Here is an 18,233-nt window from a genome sequence, read left to right on the forward strand (position 1 = left end):
TTTTTGTGACACAAGTGACAAACAGGCAAAGTCCCATGCAGATCTTTTAAACTAATTACTTAAACGACTAATCAAAAATTTCCCTTTACTGAGCCAATTGTGACAAAGAATGGAAACTAGAGTCAATATTGCAACAAATTCTCCAATAACATGAACCTTATTGGGGTTCTCTAACAATGTAACTGTCATACCAGCTTCTAGATACACAATCAGAACAGAACACAAAACCTGTGAAGATTCAATCATTCACTTCTTTAGGAAAGAATTAAATAAACATGAGACCTGACTGCTCAACCTCAACGTTCTCCCCTTGGCTTGATTGACCACAGTGAGCTAGTGTGATGGGGTGAATAGGCTGTGACTTTATTTTCGTATAGGGTCCAGTGGTTTCTTATTTGGCCAACACTAAACTGGCTATTTGCGGTAGAGTTGTATCACAAAGGATGCCCTTAAAACATGCAAATGAACAGATCTGAATTAACAAAGTCCAAATATGAACTTTCTAAAGAATTCAAAACATAAGGCTGTAATGTGGCATGTTGATTAGGAAATCAATTCATTTTGTAATTGCATTCATTTTTTTACTGACATCTCTGATTACAGTGCCATATTATTTGGTAAACTAAGACAGGGTTCCACTGTAATTAATATTTATCCAAATAATGAGCTATGAAATTCCAATTTATTGTTGACAGCTAAAATGAAACAAATCAACATGCTTAAATTCAGAATGCCAATAAATGTAACCATTACTGTCCTGTAGTTTTTTTTTTGGTCATGCTGAACTTGGACAGAGAAATATTGTCTGGAGCCTTAAAGGGTTTTATTGCTTTCCTTGCATAAAATGATAATGCGCTCCATTTGTGTATGTCACACACAAACCCCTTCAGATCTGCAATGCCCGTGTAGACACTTTTCACCATGGTCAAAGCTCCAGAGCATTAACATAAACTGGACTTTATAGATGTCCATAAACTAGAGATTTTGCATTACCGGAAAGGATGATGTACGCTATTCTCTGACAACTGTCAGCGGCTTTTCATGACAAGAATTTCTGAGTCTTTTCTATTCATCTGACTAAAGTTTGTAAAAAATCTGTTGAAAAGCTCAAGAGAGAAGCTCATTGACATGTATGGAATTTATTTTCAGTTGCAATGATTTCTATAGCAAAATGTTCCCTGCTAACCACATTAACCCCTTAAAGGGGTCTTCCAACAGCTAAAATGTCCTTTCTAAATATCTATCACTTTTGAAATTTGCTTTATTACACAATACCCTACATTTCTCCCTATCCTGCTAATCCCTAAATGTGTTTTTTTTACTGCACTTTCTGTGACATTTCGCTTGAGAGGAGTCTATAACAGGATATCACAGGAGGCTGGGGCAGCAATGCCCCCTGATGATGCGACGCCCACCAGGGCCGTGGGATACCCGGTCCGGGTCGGACAGTTCTTCTGGGGGTTGTCACAGCAGCAGGGACCCAGTCTGTGGCCCTGAGTGTGCAATAAATTGCTGAGGGGAAAGATTATAGGGAATTTAACATGACACCACCTGTGGTGTTTGGTAATGGATGGTGATGCTGCTTAAGGGCTCCACTGGGGCCGATGGTGACACAGCTGAGATGGTTCTTCCCCCCACAGGTAGAGTGGAGCCCCAGGGCTATCAGTATCTTTTTTATAAGGGATCGTGGACATTGGGGTGCAGGAATGAGGGAGTGAGGGATGACTCAAGACAGGGGTTGTGGTTTTCTGTGCCTTTACTTGATGGTTCGAGGTGCAGACCGGAGCACTGATTACAGATGGTAGTGGAGATCTGGGCAGCCTGGAAGCAATTTAGGGTCCACGAAACCAGATGGGTTTGGATGCCTTCCTATTACGCTGTCCTCTGAGGTCCTTGCTGCCTAAAGCTATGCTCGGGCCTCTGTTTCTTACTGTCCTTAAGTCCATGCCCATATGACAGGCAGCTTGAGCCTACCACAGGTGTCGATCCTTCATGGTGGCTCCGGGCTCTGAGGTGCTGCTGTGCCGACAGGTGTTTAATGGGGCCAGGAGACCTGCAGTCCCATGCCCTACGGATTTAGCTGCTGGGACTTCTGTACCTGCGCAGCCACGGACTCCAGCGTCCAGTTTCTAGCGCTCAGCTCTGGGGTGAGCTTGTTTACAGCTCCACTCCCCAGGTTCTCCTTGAGTTCCCTCTTCTCCCTCACTGCTCTCCCTCTCACTCTTTCTCCCAGACTCCTCACCTCGACTCCAGGCCAGAACTTATAGGGAAGCTCCCCTGAAACCAGGTGTTAGAGCTCCCCCTTCTGGTCTGGAGTCAGGAAAAGTGTTGGATGCTGGTGTTACCTGGTAAGGGGATCCCTCCTTGCTTCCAAGCATGTCATCACCCCCCGTGAGGCAGGCAATGCCACTGTGGCAACTGAACTCCTGGGGTGCCACAATGACATCTGTTGTGAACTCATTTTTTGCTCCTCCTTCCGTTCTCCCTCTGGTGGTGACAGGAGGTAGTGAGGTTGGTTTAATTGGTAGTGATCTGCCACCTGATGAGGAGGATAACGATTGGATCTCTGGAGTATCAGACTGGATATAAGACAGCCGATGCCCTATCCTGGTGCTGGTGATTCAGTCTGCTTCTCAGGTCTTGGACTTCAGCTCTGTTCCAGTCTTCTCAAGTTAAGTTTGTTTTTGCTATTGTTCACACTTGCTCTTGTTGGTCAATTCAGTTTTTTGTGGTCAGCCAGCCCCTGCTGGGGTTGTGCTGAATTTCCACTCCTATTTATCTGTATTTGCCTTTTGGTCCCTTATTAGATTGGCCTCTTTTTGCTCTGTCTCAGAATATTTCAGATTGCTGATATAGTGGGAGAAGTCTAGTGACTTCAGGGTTAATTTTGCTATCAGAAGTGTTGGACATTATTTTGGTAGGGTTTTTGGCAGATTGCAGACAGTGTCTTTCCTTTCCTGTCCTTTCTAGTTAGTCGGGCCCCATCGTTTGCTCAGCCTATTTTTCTGCCTTTGTTTGTGTTGTCATCTTGTTTCACCGTCAATACATGTGGGGGGCTGTCTTTCCTTTGGGGTCTGCTCTGGGGCAGTTAGTTTTCCTCTTTTCCTGCTTTAGGCTTATGTAGCTCTCCGGTTGTGACGAGGCGTCTAGGATCATCGTAGGTACGCTCCACAACTGTTGCTAGTTGTGTGGTAAGATCAGGGATCTGCAATCTGCATAGTTACCAACCCCTCTGGTTTTCTGAGACTTGGCTTGTGTTGTTCTTTCCTCCTCGGTGACCCATTCATAACAGAAAAAAACTGAATTGACCAACAAGAGCAAGTGTGAATAGCAAAAACAAACTTAACTTGAGAAGACTGGAACAGAGCTGAAGTCCAAGACCTGAGAAGCAGACTGAATCACCAGCACAAGGATAGGACGTCGGCTGTCTTATATCCAGTCTGATACTCCAGAGATCTAATCGTTATCCTCCTCATCAGGTGGCAGATCACTACCAATTAAACCAACCTCACTTCCTCCTGTCACCACCAGAGGGAGAACGGAAGGAAGAGCAGAAAATGAGTTCACAACAGACATCCTGTTCCAGGAGGGGTAATGGATGCTGCAGGAAGTGAGTGGCCCCAGCATCCTGTGAAGTCCTGTTTAAGACTCCTCTCAAGCAAAATGTCACAGGAATTTCAGCCAAAAAAAACATATTTGGGGATTAGCTAGATAGGGAGAAGTGTAGAGTATTGTGTAATAAAGTAAAGTAGTGGTAATGGTGTAAAGATTGATATTTAGAAAGGACATTGTAGGTGCTGGACCAACCCTTTAAGGTTAAGAACTTACCCATTTTGGTCTTTAGGGCACATAAAAAATGTATCCTCCCATTCCAAGAGCCATAATAATTTTATTTTTTCATTGATGTAGCTCTATGAGGGCTTGTTTTTTTACAGGATGAGTATCATTTGTCATTTTCACCATTATGGGTTCGTATAACTTTTTACCTAACTTTTACTGACTTTTTATGGAGGGAAAGGAAAAAAACAGCAATTCTGTTTATTTGATGGTGTAGTTTTACACTCTTCAAATGCTGCAACAATAAAATGTAAACTGTATTCTGTGGATTTTTATGATCATGCCGATACCAAATAGAATTTTGTTGTTTTATTACTTTAGTTTGCGTTTCACCATATTCTGATAGCCTTTATCCTTCAGATCTATACCATAACGACAATAGCAAGCTTATATAGTTTTTATGTTTTGTTACTTTTATATAATCATTTTGTAGAGTTGACCATATTCCAAGACCCACAGCTTTTTGTCTTTTTCTAAAGTTGTGTGAGGCCTAATTTTTTGTGAGACAAGCTGTAGTTTTTATACTTAAGTATATTTAATATTTATTTTTTTGTGAAACTGAATACAAAAAAATTCTAGAGGTAAACAATTCTCTTTATTTATTTATTTATTTATTTATTTATTTATTTTAAATGAGACAAACAATCTAATTGCGCAACTATTCCACTTTAAGGCATAGAAGAAGGACCACTTTAGGTCTGAAACGCGTCAGGCGTTAGGGGCTTCCCCCTCATGTATTGTTTTTTTAACCATGAAGATTTTCTGAATAAAGATTGTTTTTTATGGAAAAATCTCCAGTGCCAGAAAAATCCTTTGTCTTCAAGCTTGCATATAGCATAGCCAGCGCTGTAACAAGAGATAATTTAAGTTTACACAGCATTGAATATTGAATGGGTATTGATGATTGATCAACAGAACTTTGAGGATTAACCCTCACAGCATTTATTTCAAGCATGTGTTTACATGCAGATGATGCGCTATTACTTGGAGCTGCCTGTAGAATAGTGTGGCAGCACTAGTGGGGATAGTCAGAGTTCCTCACAATAACTAGTCATTATGTATTAATATGCATGGTTAAAGAAAGAGTGGTGAAAAGAGGAGCATAGTGATTCTTATGCTTTTTTTTATGCAAATAAGATTTTATCATTGGAACAAGACATTGTGTTGTGAGTTCATTTTCCCCTTCATTACTGAGGCCCGAGGAACTCCCTCTTCTGGTAAAGAAAGGTAGTGAGCCTGATTGTCAAACACCTGAGGCTGATGATTGTGACTGGCTGAGTGGAGTTACGGACTGGATATAATGCTGCCGACGCCCTTCTGCCCTGCGGGTGATTTCTCTGTGGGATCCTTGGAGACCAGTCTGAATTCCTGCTCCTCCAAAGCTAAGTTTGCTGCTCGGCCTTTTGCTTTTGTGCTTTGACTTTGTTTTTGCTTTGTTTTTCTGGATTTCTGCCATTCCCTGCTGGGGTGTGCTGAATTCATTTAGCTCTGTCTTCTGAAAATACCTGAGTGCTGATTCAATTTTTGAAGCCTAGCTGCTTCAGGGCCTTTTTCATATCAGCTGGTTGGCTTATGTCTTTGATAGGGTTTTGGCAGATTGCAGACAGCAGCCTTCCTGTCCTTTCCTATCTAGGTAGTTTTGGGGCCCCATCTTTGCTCAGTCTATCTTTCTGTCTGTGTTAGTATTTTCATCTTGCTTCACTGTCATTATATGTTGGGGGCTGCCTATTGCTTTGGGGTCTGCTCTGGGGCAGTTTAGATTTCCCCTTTCTTTCTTTAGGCCTATGTATTTCTCCGGCTGTGATCGAGGGGTCTAGGGCATCGTAGGAACCCCCCACGGCTACTGCTAGTTGTGTTGATAGGTTCAGGGGTCTGCAATCTGATAGTTGCCAACTTCTCTGGTTTTCTGGACTTAGCTTGTATTTCTGCTTTTGCCTCCTATGGTGACTCATTCATAACACATTGTGTTTTGGAGGGATTTTCAATATATAGAAACATAAACAAATGAGATATAGTTTGCCGGCACAGCACTGACTTACAGAAATGTAATAATACAGTCCACATACATTTGCATTGGTACTCATAAAATTTCATCAGAAACAATGTTACCTGCCGAGAATTTTGCTGACACATCCATGGCTGACTCGTAGTTGCCTGGAGATGTCACACGGCCGTACACCTTGATGGGCAAGTTCCACAATTCTTTGACGAACTACATCAGGAAGTGGTCGGCCATTTACAAATACCCCTCCTAGCTGGTTCACTCCCCCGTGTCCTGCAAAACATAGAGGGCAAAATAAAACGGTAAACAGCTGCATTTTTTATTCTTCCAATAGGCAGACTACTACAGTTAACAGGTTTGTGGGTAATAGCTGTTTTGCATCGTAATGGCCACCAGACGCATATTAGAAGTAATGGTGAATGAATCCACAGATTTCGGCAAACCTTTAAATAGCTATGGACTTGGAAGTGCCTCGATTCTCCCTCCACTCTCTGAATTTAAAACATAAGCATACATCATGCAATACATTCTCTTTTTTGTTCTAAAAAAACTTACACTTACATTTGCATTAGTTATGGAATGGATCCTTTTTGGACATTACGATAATTACATTTGTCTGTTCTTAAGATAGAACAGACAAATGGAAATGTGAATACAGCCTTAGATATGAAGACCTCTTTACAAGATATAAGACACTTGTACCATAGAACTTAGAACTATAAATTCAACTCAGGGCCGGGGAGCTTCAATATATTATCTGTATTTATTATTTCATAATTACATTTTATAGTAATGTTAGCTTACAAACCTTACAATATATATATATAAAAATATATTGTAATGTTTGTAATCTAACATTACTATAAAATTTGATTCTATATATTCTTTTTTTAAATTTGCTTATATAGCCACCACTAATTTCCACAAACATCATCACTGTCCTCATTAGGGCTAACAATCTAAATTTCCTTTCCATACATACAGTTGTGGCCAAAAGTATTGGCACCCCTGCAATTTTGTCAGATAATACTCAGTTTCTTCCTGAAAATGATTGCAAACACAAATTATTTGGTATTATTATCTTCATTTAATTTATCTTAAATGAAAAAACACAAAAATAATTGTCCTAAAGCTAAATTGGATATAATTCCACACCAAACATAAAAAAGAGGGTGGACAAAAGTATTGGCACTGTTCGAAAAATCATGTCATGCTTCTCTAATTTGTGTAATTAACAGCACCTGTAACTTACCTGTGGCACCTAACACATGTTGGCAATAACTAAATCACACTTGCAGCCAGTTGACATGGATTAAAGTTGACTCAACCTCTGTCCTGTGTCCTTGTGTGTACCACATTGAGCATGGAGAAAAGAAAGAAGACCAAAGAACTGTCTGAGGACTTGAGAAACCAAATTGTGAGGAAGCATGAGCAATCTCAAGGCTACAAGTCCATCTCCAAAGACCTGAATGTTCCTGTGTCTACCGTGTGCAGTGTCATCAAGAAGTTTAAAGCCAATGGCACTGTGGCTAACCTCCCTAGATGTGGACGGAAAAGAAAAATTGACAAGAGATTTCAATGCAAGATTGTGCGGATGTTGGATAAAGAACCTCGACTAACATGCAAACAAGTTCAAGCTGCCCTGCAGTCCGAGGGTACAACAGTGTCAACCCGTACTATCCGTCGGCGTCTGAATGAAAAGGGACTGTATGGTAGGAGACTCAGGAAGACCCCACTTCTTACCCCGAGACATAAAAAAGCCAGGCTGGAGTTTGCCAAAACTTACCTGAAAAAGCCTAAAACGTTTTGGAAGAATGTTCTCTGGTCAGATGAGACAAAAGTAGAGCTTTTTGGGCAAAGGCATCAACATAGAGTTTACAGGAGAAAAAAGAGGCATTCAAAGAAAAGAACACGGTCCCTACAGTAAAACATGGCGGAGGTTCAATGATGTTTTGGGGTTGCTTTGCTGCCTCTGGCACTGGACTGCTTGACCATGTGCATGGCATTATGAAGTCTGAAGACTACCAACAAATTTTGCAGCATAATGTAGGGCCCAGTGTGAGAAAGCTGGGTCTCCCTCAGTGGTCATGGGTATTCCAGCAGGACAATGACCCAAAGCACACTTCAAAAAGCACTAGAAAATGGTTTGAGAGAAAGCACTGGAGACTTCTAAGGTGGCCAGCAATGAGTCCAGACCTGAATCCCATAGAACACCTGTGGATAGATCTAAAAATGGCAGTTTGGTGAAGGCACCCTTCTAATATCAGGGACCTGGAGCAGTTTGCCAAAGAAGAATGGTCTAAAATTCCAGCAGAGCATTATAAGAAACTCATTGATGGTTACCGGAAGCGGTTGGTCGCAGTTATTTTGGCTAAAGGTTGTGCAACCGAGTATTAGGCTGAGGGTGCCAATACTTTTGACTGGCCCATTTTTGGAGTTTTGTGTGAAATGATCAATGTTTTGCTTTTTGCTTCATTCTCTTTTGTGTTTTTTCATTTAAGACAAATTAAATGAAGATAATAATAGCAAAGAATTTGTGTTTGCAATCATTTTCAGGAAGAAACTGAGTATTATCTGACAAAATTGCAGGGGTGTCAATACTTTTGGCCACAACTGTAATATAATAAAACATGAAAGAAAACAATTGTATTATATAGTAGTATTACCAAAAATGAAGATATGTAAAGAACAAAAGATATATATATATTATTTTTTTTATAAATTTTGTATACACAGAGCTCTGGCAAAAATTAAGAGACCACTGCAACATTTCAGTTTGTCTGATTTTCCTCTTTATAGGTACATTTCTGAGTAAAATATAAACTGCTCTTTTATTATATGAACTGCTACTGACAACATGTCTTCGATTTTTTTTTTTCAGAAAATGGGAAATGGTCAAAATAACAAAAATCGCAGTGCTTGCAGACCTCAAATATGCTAAGAAAACAAGTTCCTAATCATTTAGAAACAACAATACTAATGTTTTAACTTGGGAAGAGATCAGAAATCAATATTTTGTGGAATAACCACAATTTTTAATCACAGCTTTCATGCGTCTTGACATGCTTTCCACCAGTCTTTCACACTGCTTTTGGGTGACCTTATGCCACTCCAGGTACAAAAATTTAAGCAGTTCTTCTTAGTTTGATGGCTTGCGACTATCCATCTCCCTCTTGATTACATTCCACAGGTTTTCAATGGGGTTCAGGTCTGGAGATTGGGTTGGCCATGACAGGGATTTGATGTAGTGGTCCTTCATCCACACATTGATTGACCAAGCTGTGTGGCATGGTTCATTATCCTGCTGGAAAAAACAGTCCTCAGAGTTGGGGAACATTGCCTGGGTGGAAGGAATCAACTGTTTTTCCAGGATAACCTTGTATGCGGCTTGATACATACGTCATTCACAAAGATTAACCTGCCCAATTTCAGCCTTGCTGAACCATCCCCAGATCATCACCGATTCTCCACCAAATTTCACAGTGGGTGCAAGACACTGTGGCTTGTACGCCTCTCCAGGTCTCCATCTAACCATTAGACGACCAGGTGTTGGGCAAAGCTGAAAATTAGACTCATCAGAGAAGATTATCTTACTCCAGTCCTCTATGGTCCAATCCTTATGGTTGTTGGCAAACTTCAGCCTGGTTCTCCTTTGCTTCTCATTGATGAAAGGCTTTTTTCTTCCTTTACATGACTTGAGCCCTGCCTCTAAGAACCTGTTACAAACTGTTCTTGCCGTGCACTTCACTGCAGCTGCCATTTGCCATTCCTTTTGTAGGTCACTTGATGTTATCCTGCGGTTGCTGAGTGACATTCAAATAAGATGACAGTCATCCCGGTCAGTGGAGAGTCGTTTTAGCCCTCCACCGGTCTGTAGATTTGTTGTCCCCAATGGCTGCTGCTTGACCTTGTTGCAATGGACTGCCGTCTTAGAAACTTTAAGGATGGAGGCAACATGACGCTCACTGTATCCCTCAGCTAGTAAACCCAGAATTGAGCCCTTCTTTTCCTCATTCAAGACTTTTCTTTTCCACTCCTTTGGCATGGTTAAATATTATTTTTTCATTCTTATTACTTTTGGGATATTACTAGCACTTGTTTTGCCATCCAGCTTGTCCTATTGCAAGAGGATTGTGAACGCCACAGCAGGGTTTTTTATACTTTCCTTCGTTAAATAAGATTTGATACTGGTGATCACCTAATCAGAAGCACATTAAGTAGAATGAGGTGTACTCTGGTTGGAATTCAACTGACACTGGAGTGGAATGGCTGTCAGACATGTAGAGAAGCTGATTTTTATAAAACTGTGCAGTGGTCTCTTAATTTTTGCCAAAGCTGTATATATATATATATATATATATATATATATATATACTTATTTTATTATATTTAGATCCTTTAAGTGAAAAGTAAACATAGTAAAATGGGATTAACCCTAAAAAATAGCAGGCATAAGTGGCTAACAGGCGAATAAATTATATTTCTATAATATTCCTGCTAGCTTAGAGTGGTTTAGTGATTAAAATATATATTCCTTATATTTTAAAGTGGATAATTATATCATGCAGTAGTGCTTGAAAAGACTGTAATTGGCACTCCCAAACCATGAAAGTTACAAATCTTCAATGATTTGAGTTGAAATTGGCTTTAATGGCTCAGGACATGGATATAGTCTATACAAATTTTGCATTTTATGTTGATTTTTAAATACCATATCATGATATTGTTTTTCTCTATATTCTCTCACATATTTTAACGGAAATGTACAAACAGATTTAAACAAAGGGGCGAAAATAAAAGACTGACTATTTTTAGGCTCCATTGATTTTAATGGGCGAAATAAATCCCCAATAATATTTACAATACATCCTTCTATGTGGACAGAAAAATGACTTGTAGAATTATATAACATTAACCTGTTATTCTTATTTAGGACTTCCCTCATATAGAGCTGACATAGATTTACCATATACAGGAATGACAATACTCTAAATGTATGAGCAGATGTCTTGTACATTGCGATAAGCCAAATATTTCATGATAGACAGATTAGAGCTAGTGAAGTACATTTCAACTAAAAGGAAGGCTTTTTTTGTAAATAGTCTTACAATTAATGGTCTAATAGAGGACTTACAGGGAAAAGGAACAGTAGACATTTGTTAAGTGCATGACAGGAAGGTCAAATATTTCTCAAGTCAGTTGTTTAAGCATGAATAATTACGAGAGACATTTATTCAAGGAGGTGAACATTCTACAGGGATCTATTAACCAAGACAAAGAATGGTTACAGAACTATACATACAGTACGTATCTATAAAGTTGTACAAACTATGACAATTAGCAAGAAGTCGTATACAGAAAATGATGTTCATACATTTGCCATGAAAACATAGTGCCAGATTGTGCTAATACATTACTTCAGATGCTGTAAAATAGTTTCTGTAAAGCCGTATGATACCTTGTCCACTTTGTGTTCTCAATGTATACTTATGAAAGAAATTTAATGCAAAGGAAGGGTCACCCATGATGACGTCTTCCCATATAAAATGCAAAAAAAAAAATGCAACAACCTAACATCGTAAGCTATTTGTGGCAAAAAAATATACATATTAGTTATGCTGGATATGAATAACAAAGGTGATTTTTTGTTACAAAGGGGTGAACATCATGTGTGAGTCTGCACTGCTGAATTTAAAGGGAACCTGTCATGTTATACATGCAGTCCGATCTGTGGACAGTATTCTATAGAGAAGGAGAAGCTGAGCACAATGATATATGGGTTTCTTGGAAAAGATTCAGTATATTGCACTCTATTGTAATCACTGGCATTTGTATGCATGTGTCCAGTGGGTGGTGCCACTAGTGATTGATGGCTATCTCTGTGTGCCCAGACATACAGAGCAGACTGTAAATCATTGAGCATGACCACCTACTAGACTCCTATCCTATGCATATAAACACCAGTGATTTCAATGAAAAAAGTGCAACGTTTTCTGAAGTTTTTCCTTCAAAAAATGATCTGATATTCAACCTGATAGGTTCCCTTTAAGGCCTTATTCAGATGTCCATTTTTCATAAGTTTGTACTATATGTGTTTTTCACATATGGGAGACGTGTCCATTTTTATCCATGTCACGGATCAAACTTAAATATTCAAATCAATGAGTCCATGAAAAAACAGGCAACACACAGATGCTATCTGTGTGACATCCAAGTGTTGTTTTTTTACTGGTAAACTGCATAGTGCAAAATGACTTACCTGCATATTAGCTCTGTGACCTGCAAATGTGTAGGAGGCTCAATAGCTGAGCTCCCCCTCACACTGTATGTGCAGGCTATGTTACATAACCAGCATCAGTATCTAACAGATGAGCTCTGACCACCGCTATTAATCATTTAGATGCTGCTTTCAATCTCTGACAGTGACAGTGCTAGTACTGGCTCCCACTGGCCCTGATGGGTCACTATGAAATCTGAGTCTGCTGAAGGCTCCCATACCTGCTATCTTGATACTCCTGTGAAGCTCAAAGGAAACCACAAATTGGGCCAGGGTAACACTTGTGAGTGTGATGCAAGAAACTTGTGCGAGTCTCTCGCATCAATGCCGCCGGCACTCGGGACCAGAGTGTGCGGCTGCATAGAAATGCATGCACACTCTGGTCCCGAGTACCAGCGGCAGTGCTGAGCATTGATGCGAGAGACTCTCGTGAGTTTCTCGCATCACACTCGCAAGTGTGACCCCCAGCAATATGCAATGTACTGCAATACTGTGTTATTGCAATACCCAGTATAGGCAATCAGACAATTGCAGGATCAAGTCTTAATGGGATTAAAACATGAAAAAAAGTTTTAAAAAGTCTAAAAATTAGAAATCATTCTAATTTTTCACCATTAAAAATGTAAAAAATTAAAAGAAAAAACATATTTGTTATAACTGCAACCATAAAAGTAATTTCATAAAAATATAAAATGAATTCACCTGTAAGATAAATGCCATAAAGAAAAAAAAATCAAAATACCAGAATTTTGAATTTTCACCACACCTCCCTAAAAAATACATTAAAAAGCTATCAAAATGTTGTATCTTGTATGTACCCCAAAATTATCGTATATAAATGAAAATTTCAGCTCATCAAGTTAAAAACGAGCCCTCACACCAAAAATATTTTTGAAAACTTTACTATTTTTTTTCACCAGTTAAATAAAACAAAAAAATCAGTAAAAATTTGATACTGCTATAATTGTTCTGACCAGGAAAATCATTCTGCTGGTCATTTTTACCATAAAACGACATCCCCAAAAAACAATAACATAATTACATTTTTTCACGATTTCAACACACTTTTAATTTTTCTTTCTGCTTTTCAGTTTATTATTTTGTATAATAAATGGTGTCATATGGCTATATCAATGGAATAAAAAGGTAGTGATCCTGGAAGAAGGGAAGGAAAAAACGTAAAATGAAAAATGAAAATTCGCCATGTCTTTGATGTATTAATTGATAGAAGCGTGGAATTTATTTTATTTTTTTGCATAAGAGAAAAATGAATGCCACACCAATGGATGAAATTATTGAAAATCAGTTATCAAACTCATGAAAATGGAATTTTTTTTTGTATGTAAAAATGAGCAGACATTTTATTGACACCTAACGATGTTCTAATTTCCAAATTGTAGAAGTGCCAAGATACTCAATTAATTCCCAGAGTTGGGGCAAATTAGTAAAACAAAATATGTTTGTCTGTCACTTGAACTACTTCAGAGCAAAAAGTTTTTTTTCTTTCATTTTAATCCCTGCTCATTTTGGACGCAGGAGTCCAGTTTAAGGTTTAGTTCAATAATTGACAGCTATGTGTCCATGTGTCTAACAGGTAGGGTGTCAAATGCTAATTATTCAACCCACTGAACTTCTAAACCTAGAATGAGCAAACTTAAAAATTAATGTTTTATAAGTCATACTGAATCATTTGGCTCGGCTCACATCACATTTGATCCTCATGGCAGTGGCTTTGTCGAGACTTAAGCTACCGATTGTAAAGTCTACAGTGAAGGTCAATTTAAGTGTGAAAACTTTATGCAACACGTAGATGAGATTTTCAAAATCTCATTAATTTAGCTGGTAGTTTATTATGCTTCATCTTTTGGACTTACTCAGTGGTCCTCCTACAGCCACCAACACAGACAGACATACATTAGACTTTATCTTCACCCGACTCTGCTCCCTAACTAACCTCATCCCTGTCCTTCTTCCCTGTCACCCATGTCCAAAAACTAGCACACCCCCACAGAAACCTCACACATCTAGACACTCACACACTCTATGAATCTATTCTTCCACAAGCATGCATATCTTTACTCCACGACACAGACAGTGTCACTTCTTTCAACATTGCTACTCTTACATCAGCTATTGATATGGTCACCCCTCTTGTGCATGGAAGTGAAATCAATTAATAGACAGCCCTGGCACAATAACCTCACTAAAAAGCTTTGTAAAGTGTCCAGGGTTGCAGAGTGGCGTTGGAAGAAAACACATTCACAAGACGATTTCACCACATTCAAACAAGCAACACTTGCATTTAAATCAGCCCTCACCTCTGCTAAACAAGCCTACATCACAACCCTTGTAGCTTCCTTATCTTACAACCCCAAACAATTAATAAAAACTTTTAACTCCATCCTCCTCCCTCCACTGCCCCTCCGACCTCCCTAATCTCTGCTGAGGACTTTGCTACATATTTAAAAAAAATAAGATAGACCAAACACGGCAAGTCTTTAATGCTCAACCACCAGAACATCTTTGTATACCAGACCATTGCCCTAACCCTATAACCTGCCTCTCCAATATCACTGAAGGATAGCTTACTCGTCTTCTCTGCAAATAACACCTCACCACTTGTGCACTTGACTCTATCCCACCTCCTCCTCAACCTCACCACCCCACTTATCCCATCCCTAACTCATCTCTTCAACCTATCACTAACTTCTGCTTTCAAACATGCCGCAATCACACCTATCCTCAAAAAAAATCCCTCAACCCAACTGTTATGTCCAGCTATCACCCCATATCGCTGCTCCCATTTGCTTCCAAACTCTTTGAGCAGCATGGTCACGCTGAACTTTCTTCCCACCTCTCATCTAACTCACTCTTCGACAGCCTACAATCTGGCTTCCATCCCCACCATGAAACTGCCCTGACCAAAATTACTAATGACTTACAGCCAAAGACAAGAGACAATTCTCTATACTCCTTCTTCTAGACATCTCCTCTGCACTTGCTGTTTTCTGTTACTTTTTTACAACAGAATATTTTTACACTTTTTATTGTGTTTTTCTGTGTTTCAGTATTTGGGTGGTGTGAACACTGTCCTACAGACTTGTTCACTGTGTGCATTGCCCATGTGTTTGTATTTAATTGATCTCTTGTTTTTACATGAATCGGGAGGTTTTCACCCCTTCCTTGTGGGCCATGCACATGAAAGCCGTTCTCTGCAGTGTGTCCACATCGGACATTACCTGTCTGAATCCTGCTCATATAGGTACTATACACATGATCAGGTTTTTAAATACATCAGTTATGGACTGCTCTGATATGGGTTACCTTGACGTTTGGTAGAGGAGCTTAGTATACATTTTTTGCAAAAAAGTATCAACCAAATACCCTGTTTTTTATCATCTTTTTACTAGCACTTACTGTTTACTGTTACTTTTTTACAACACAGTATTTTTACACATTTTATTGTGTTTTTCTGTGCTTCAACACATTTGACCACTGCCTCCTACTGAACATCCTCTCTTCCTTTGGCATCAAAGACCTTGCCCTATCCTGCATCTCCTCATACCTTTCCAACCGCATATTTAGCATCTCCCACTCTCACACTACCTCCTCATCACACCCTTTCTTTTTTGGAGTCCCTCAAGGCTCTGTACTAGGACCCCCTACACTTCTCCATCTATGACCTGGGTCAACTTATTAAGAGTCATGGCTTCCAGCACCATATGTACGCTTATGACACTCAGATCTACCTCTCTGGCCCAGATGTCATCTCTCTGCTGCCCAGAATCCCAGAGTGTCTATCATATCTTCCTTCTGCTCCTTTCGCTTCCTCAAGCTCAATGTGGACAAATTTGAACTCATTGTCTTTCCTCCATCTCACGTATTGTCCGTACATGATTTATCTATCACAATAAATTACATCACACTTTACCCTGAACCGTAAATCCGCTGTCTTGGAGTAACCCTTGACTCTGCCCTGTCCTTCAAACCACACGTGCAAGCTCTCTCCACCTCCTGTTGCCTCCTGCTCAAAAATATTGCCAAAATCCGTCTTTTCTTCAACCTTTACTCTACTAAAATGCTTGTGCATGCCCTTATCATCTCCTGCATTGACTACTTCATCATCCTCTTCTGTGGCCCACCTGCTAACACTCTCGCACCATTCTAGTTTGTCTGTTCATCTCCTTCCTTGTTACTCATCCGCTTCCCCCTTTGCAAATCTCTTCATTGGCTCCCAATTCCCCAGCATATTCTGTTCAAATTACTAACACTGACTTACAAAGCCATGGATAACCTTTCTTCTCCATACATCTCCAAATTAATCTCCCGTTATCTTCCCTCACGTAATCTCTGGTCTTTCCAAGACTTCCTTCTCTCCTCCACACTTATTCTTTCCCCCCAATTGCCTCCCAAGACTACTCCCAAGTATCCCCCATGATCATGAATTCTGTGTACCAACATGTCTGAATCTGATTATCCACCACATTCGGATCCTTCAGACGGAACCTGAAAATCCATTTCTTCAAAAAAGCTTACAACCTGCAATGACCACGCTGCCACCTCAACACCACTGTAGCTACTGCAACAGCCCAATCTACTGTCTCCTTCCCCATCATCCTACAGAATGTAAGCCAGCTCCTTTACCTGTCTATCATTGTTAGTTTGTTTACAAGGGATTGAGATAAAGCCTCACCGTGAAACACACATCAGGGGTGCCACGGACATCCAGGTACAGTATCTGCCCAGCAGCAGTAACTCTTTCTTCTCCCTCTGTGGTTTACTTTATACCATACCTTTTGTAGGCAGCTTGTGTGCTTTTATGTTTACACTATGCATTACCCTTTAGCAAGCTTGCTTACTACACTATGCCCATGATCTAGTTCATATATATACTTTTGCCAACTAGGGATTAGGGATTCTTTTTATTGCTGTATGCCATAATCTTTGTAGGCGATTTGCATATATTTATTATCATTTCTTTTGGTACACTTGTTTGCATTTTTGTATTATGCATTTTTGATCAGTGTGTATATATTGCCACTCTATGATTAAGGCTTCTGCTGGCTTTTTTATGTAATAAGGTTTTTTGAATACAACCTCTGCTATTTACACATTTATTTGGGTATCTCATTCCCTGGAAGCTTTTTTCATCTTAAAGCTCCATATACTGATTATTAGATTTGCACCTATGTATGTATTCTCTCTCTGAGCCTTATTGTACCTGGTCTATAGGCCTTTATTTTTTGCATTAATTGCTCCCATATGTATCGCATTGTATTGCAATGCATTTTAATTGATTTATAATAAAACTTTATTGATTTTATGGCATATAGTTTCCATTCCCCTTTTTTGTATGATTTATGAATTAATTGGAAATGCCGTTTTCATTAGGCAATGCATAATATTGTGATGCATGTGTAATACCTGCATAGTTCAAAAGTAGAAAAACATTCTGCATGAATATACAGCTCTGGCAAAAATTAAGAGACCACTTCACAGTTTATAAAAATCAGCTTCTCTACATGTCTGACAGCCATTCCATTCCAGTGTCAGTTGAATTCCAACCAGCGTACACCTCATTCTACTTAATGTGCTTCTGATTAGGTGATCACCTAAACCAAATCTTATTTAACAAAGGAAAGTATAAAAAACACCGCTGTGGTGTTCACAATCCTCTTGCAATAGGACAAGCTAGATGGCAAAACAAGTGCTAGTAACATCCCAAAAGTAACAGGAATGAAAAAATAATGTTTAACCATGCCAAAGGAGTTGAAAAAAAAAGTCTTGAGTAAGGAAAACAATGGCTCAGTTCTGGCTTTAGTAGCAGAAGAATACAATGAGCATCATGTTGCCTCCATCCTTAAAATTTCTAAGACGGCAGTCCATTACAACAAGGTCAAGCATCAGTCATTGAGGACAAGAAAGCTACAGACTGGCAGAGGGCGAAAGCGACTCTCCACTGACTGGGATGACCATTATCTTATTCGAATGTCACTCAGCAACCGCAGGATGACATCAAGTGACCTGCAAAAGTATTGCAAATTATAATAATGCTGTGGGTTTTCCACATGCAAATCCACATGGAATATCCACATCAAATGCACACTGTGTGCATTT

At 39.5% G+C, this 18,233-nt stretch overlaps 1 protein-coding gene across 1 annotated transcript in view; it reads right to left on the minus strand.

The window, feature by feature from the left end:
* The window catches only part of PAX5 (paired box 5), a 402,829-nt gene that overhangs the window by 363,685 nt on the left and 20,911 nt on the right, over positions 1-18,233 (minus strand). Inside the window, exon 2 of the mRNA XM_073549659.1 lies at positions 5,947-6,112. Coding sequence (XP_073405760.1) covers positions 5,947-6,112 — 166 coding nt within the window. The remainder of the gene's footprint in view (positions 1-5,946; positions 6,113-18,233) is intronic.

Source organism: Dendrobates tinctorius, unplaced genomic scaffold (genome assembly GCF_039654945.1).
Source record: "Dendrobates tinctorius isolate UK_male_01 unplaced genomic scaffold, ASM3965494v1 ptg000160l, whole genome shotgun sequence".
Lineage (NCBI taxonomy): Eukaryota > Metazoa > Chordata > Amphibia > Anura > Dendrobatidae > Dendrobates > Dendrobates tinctorius.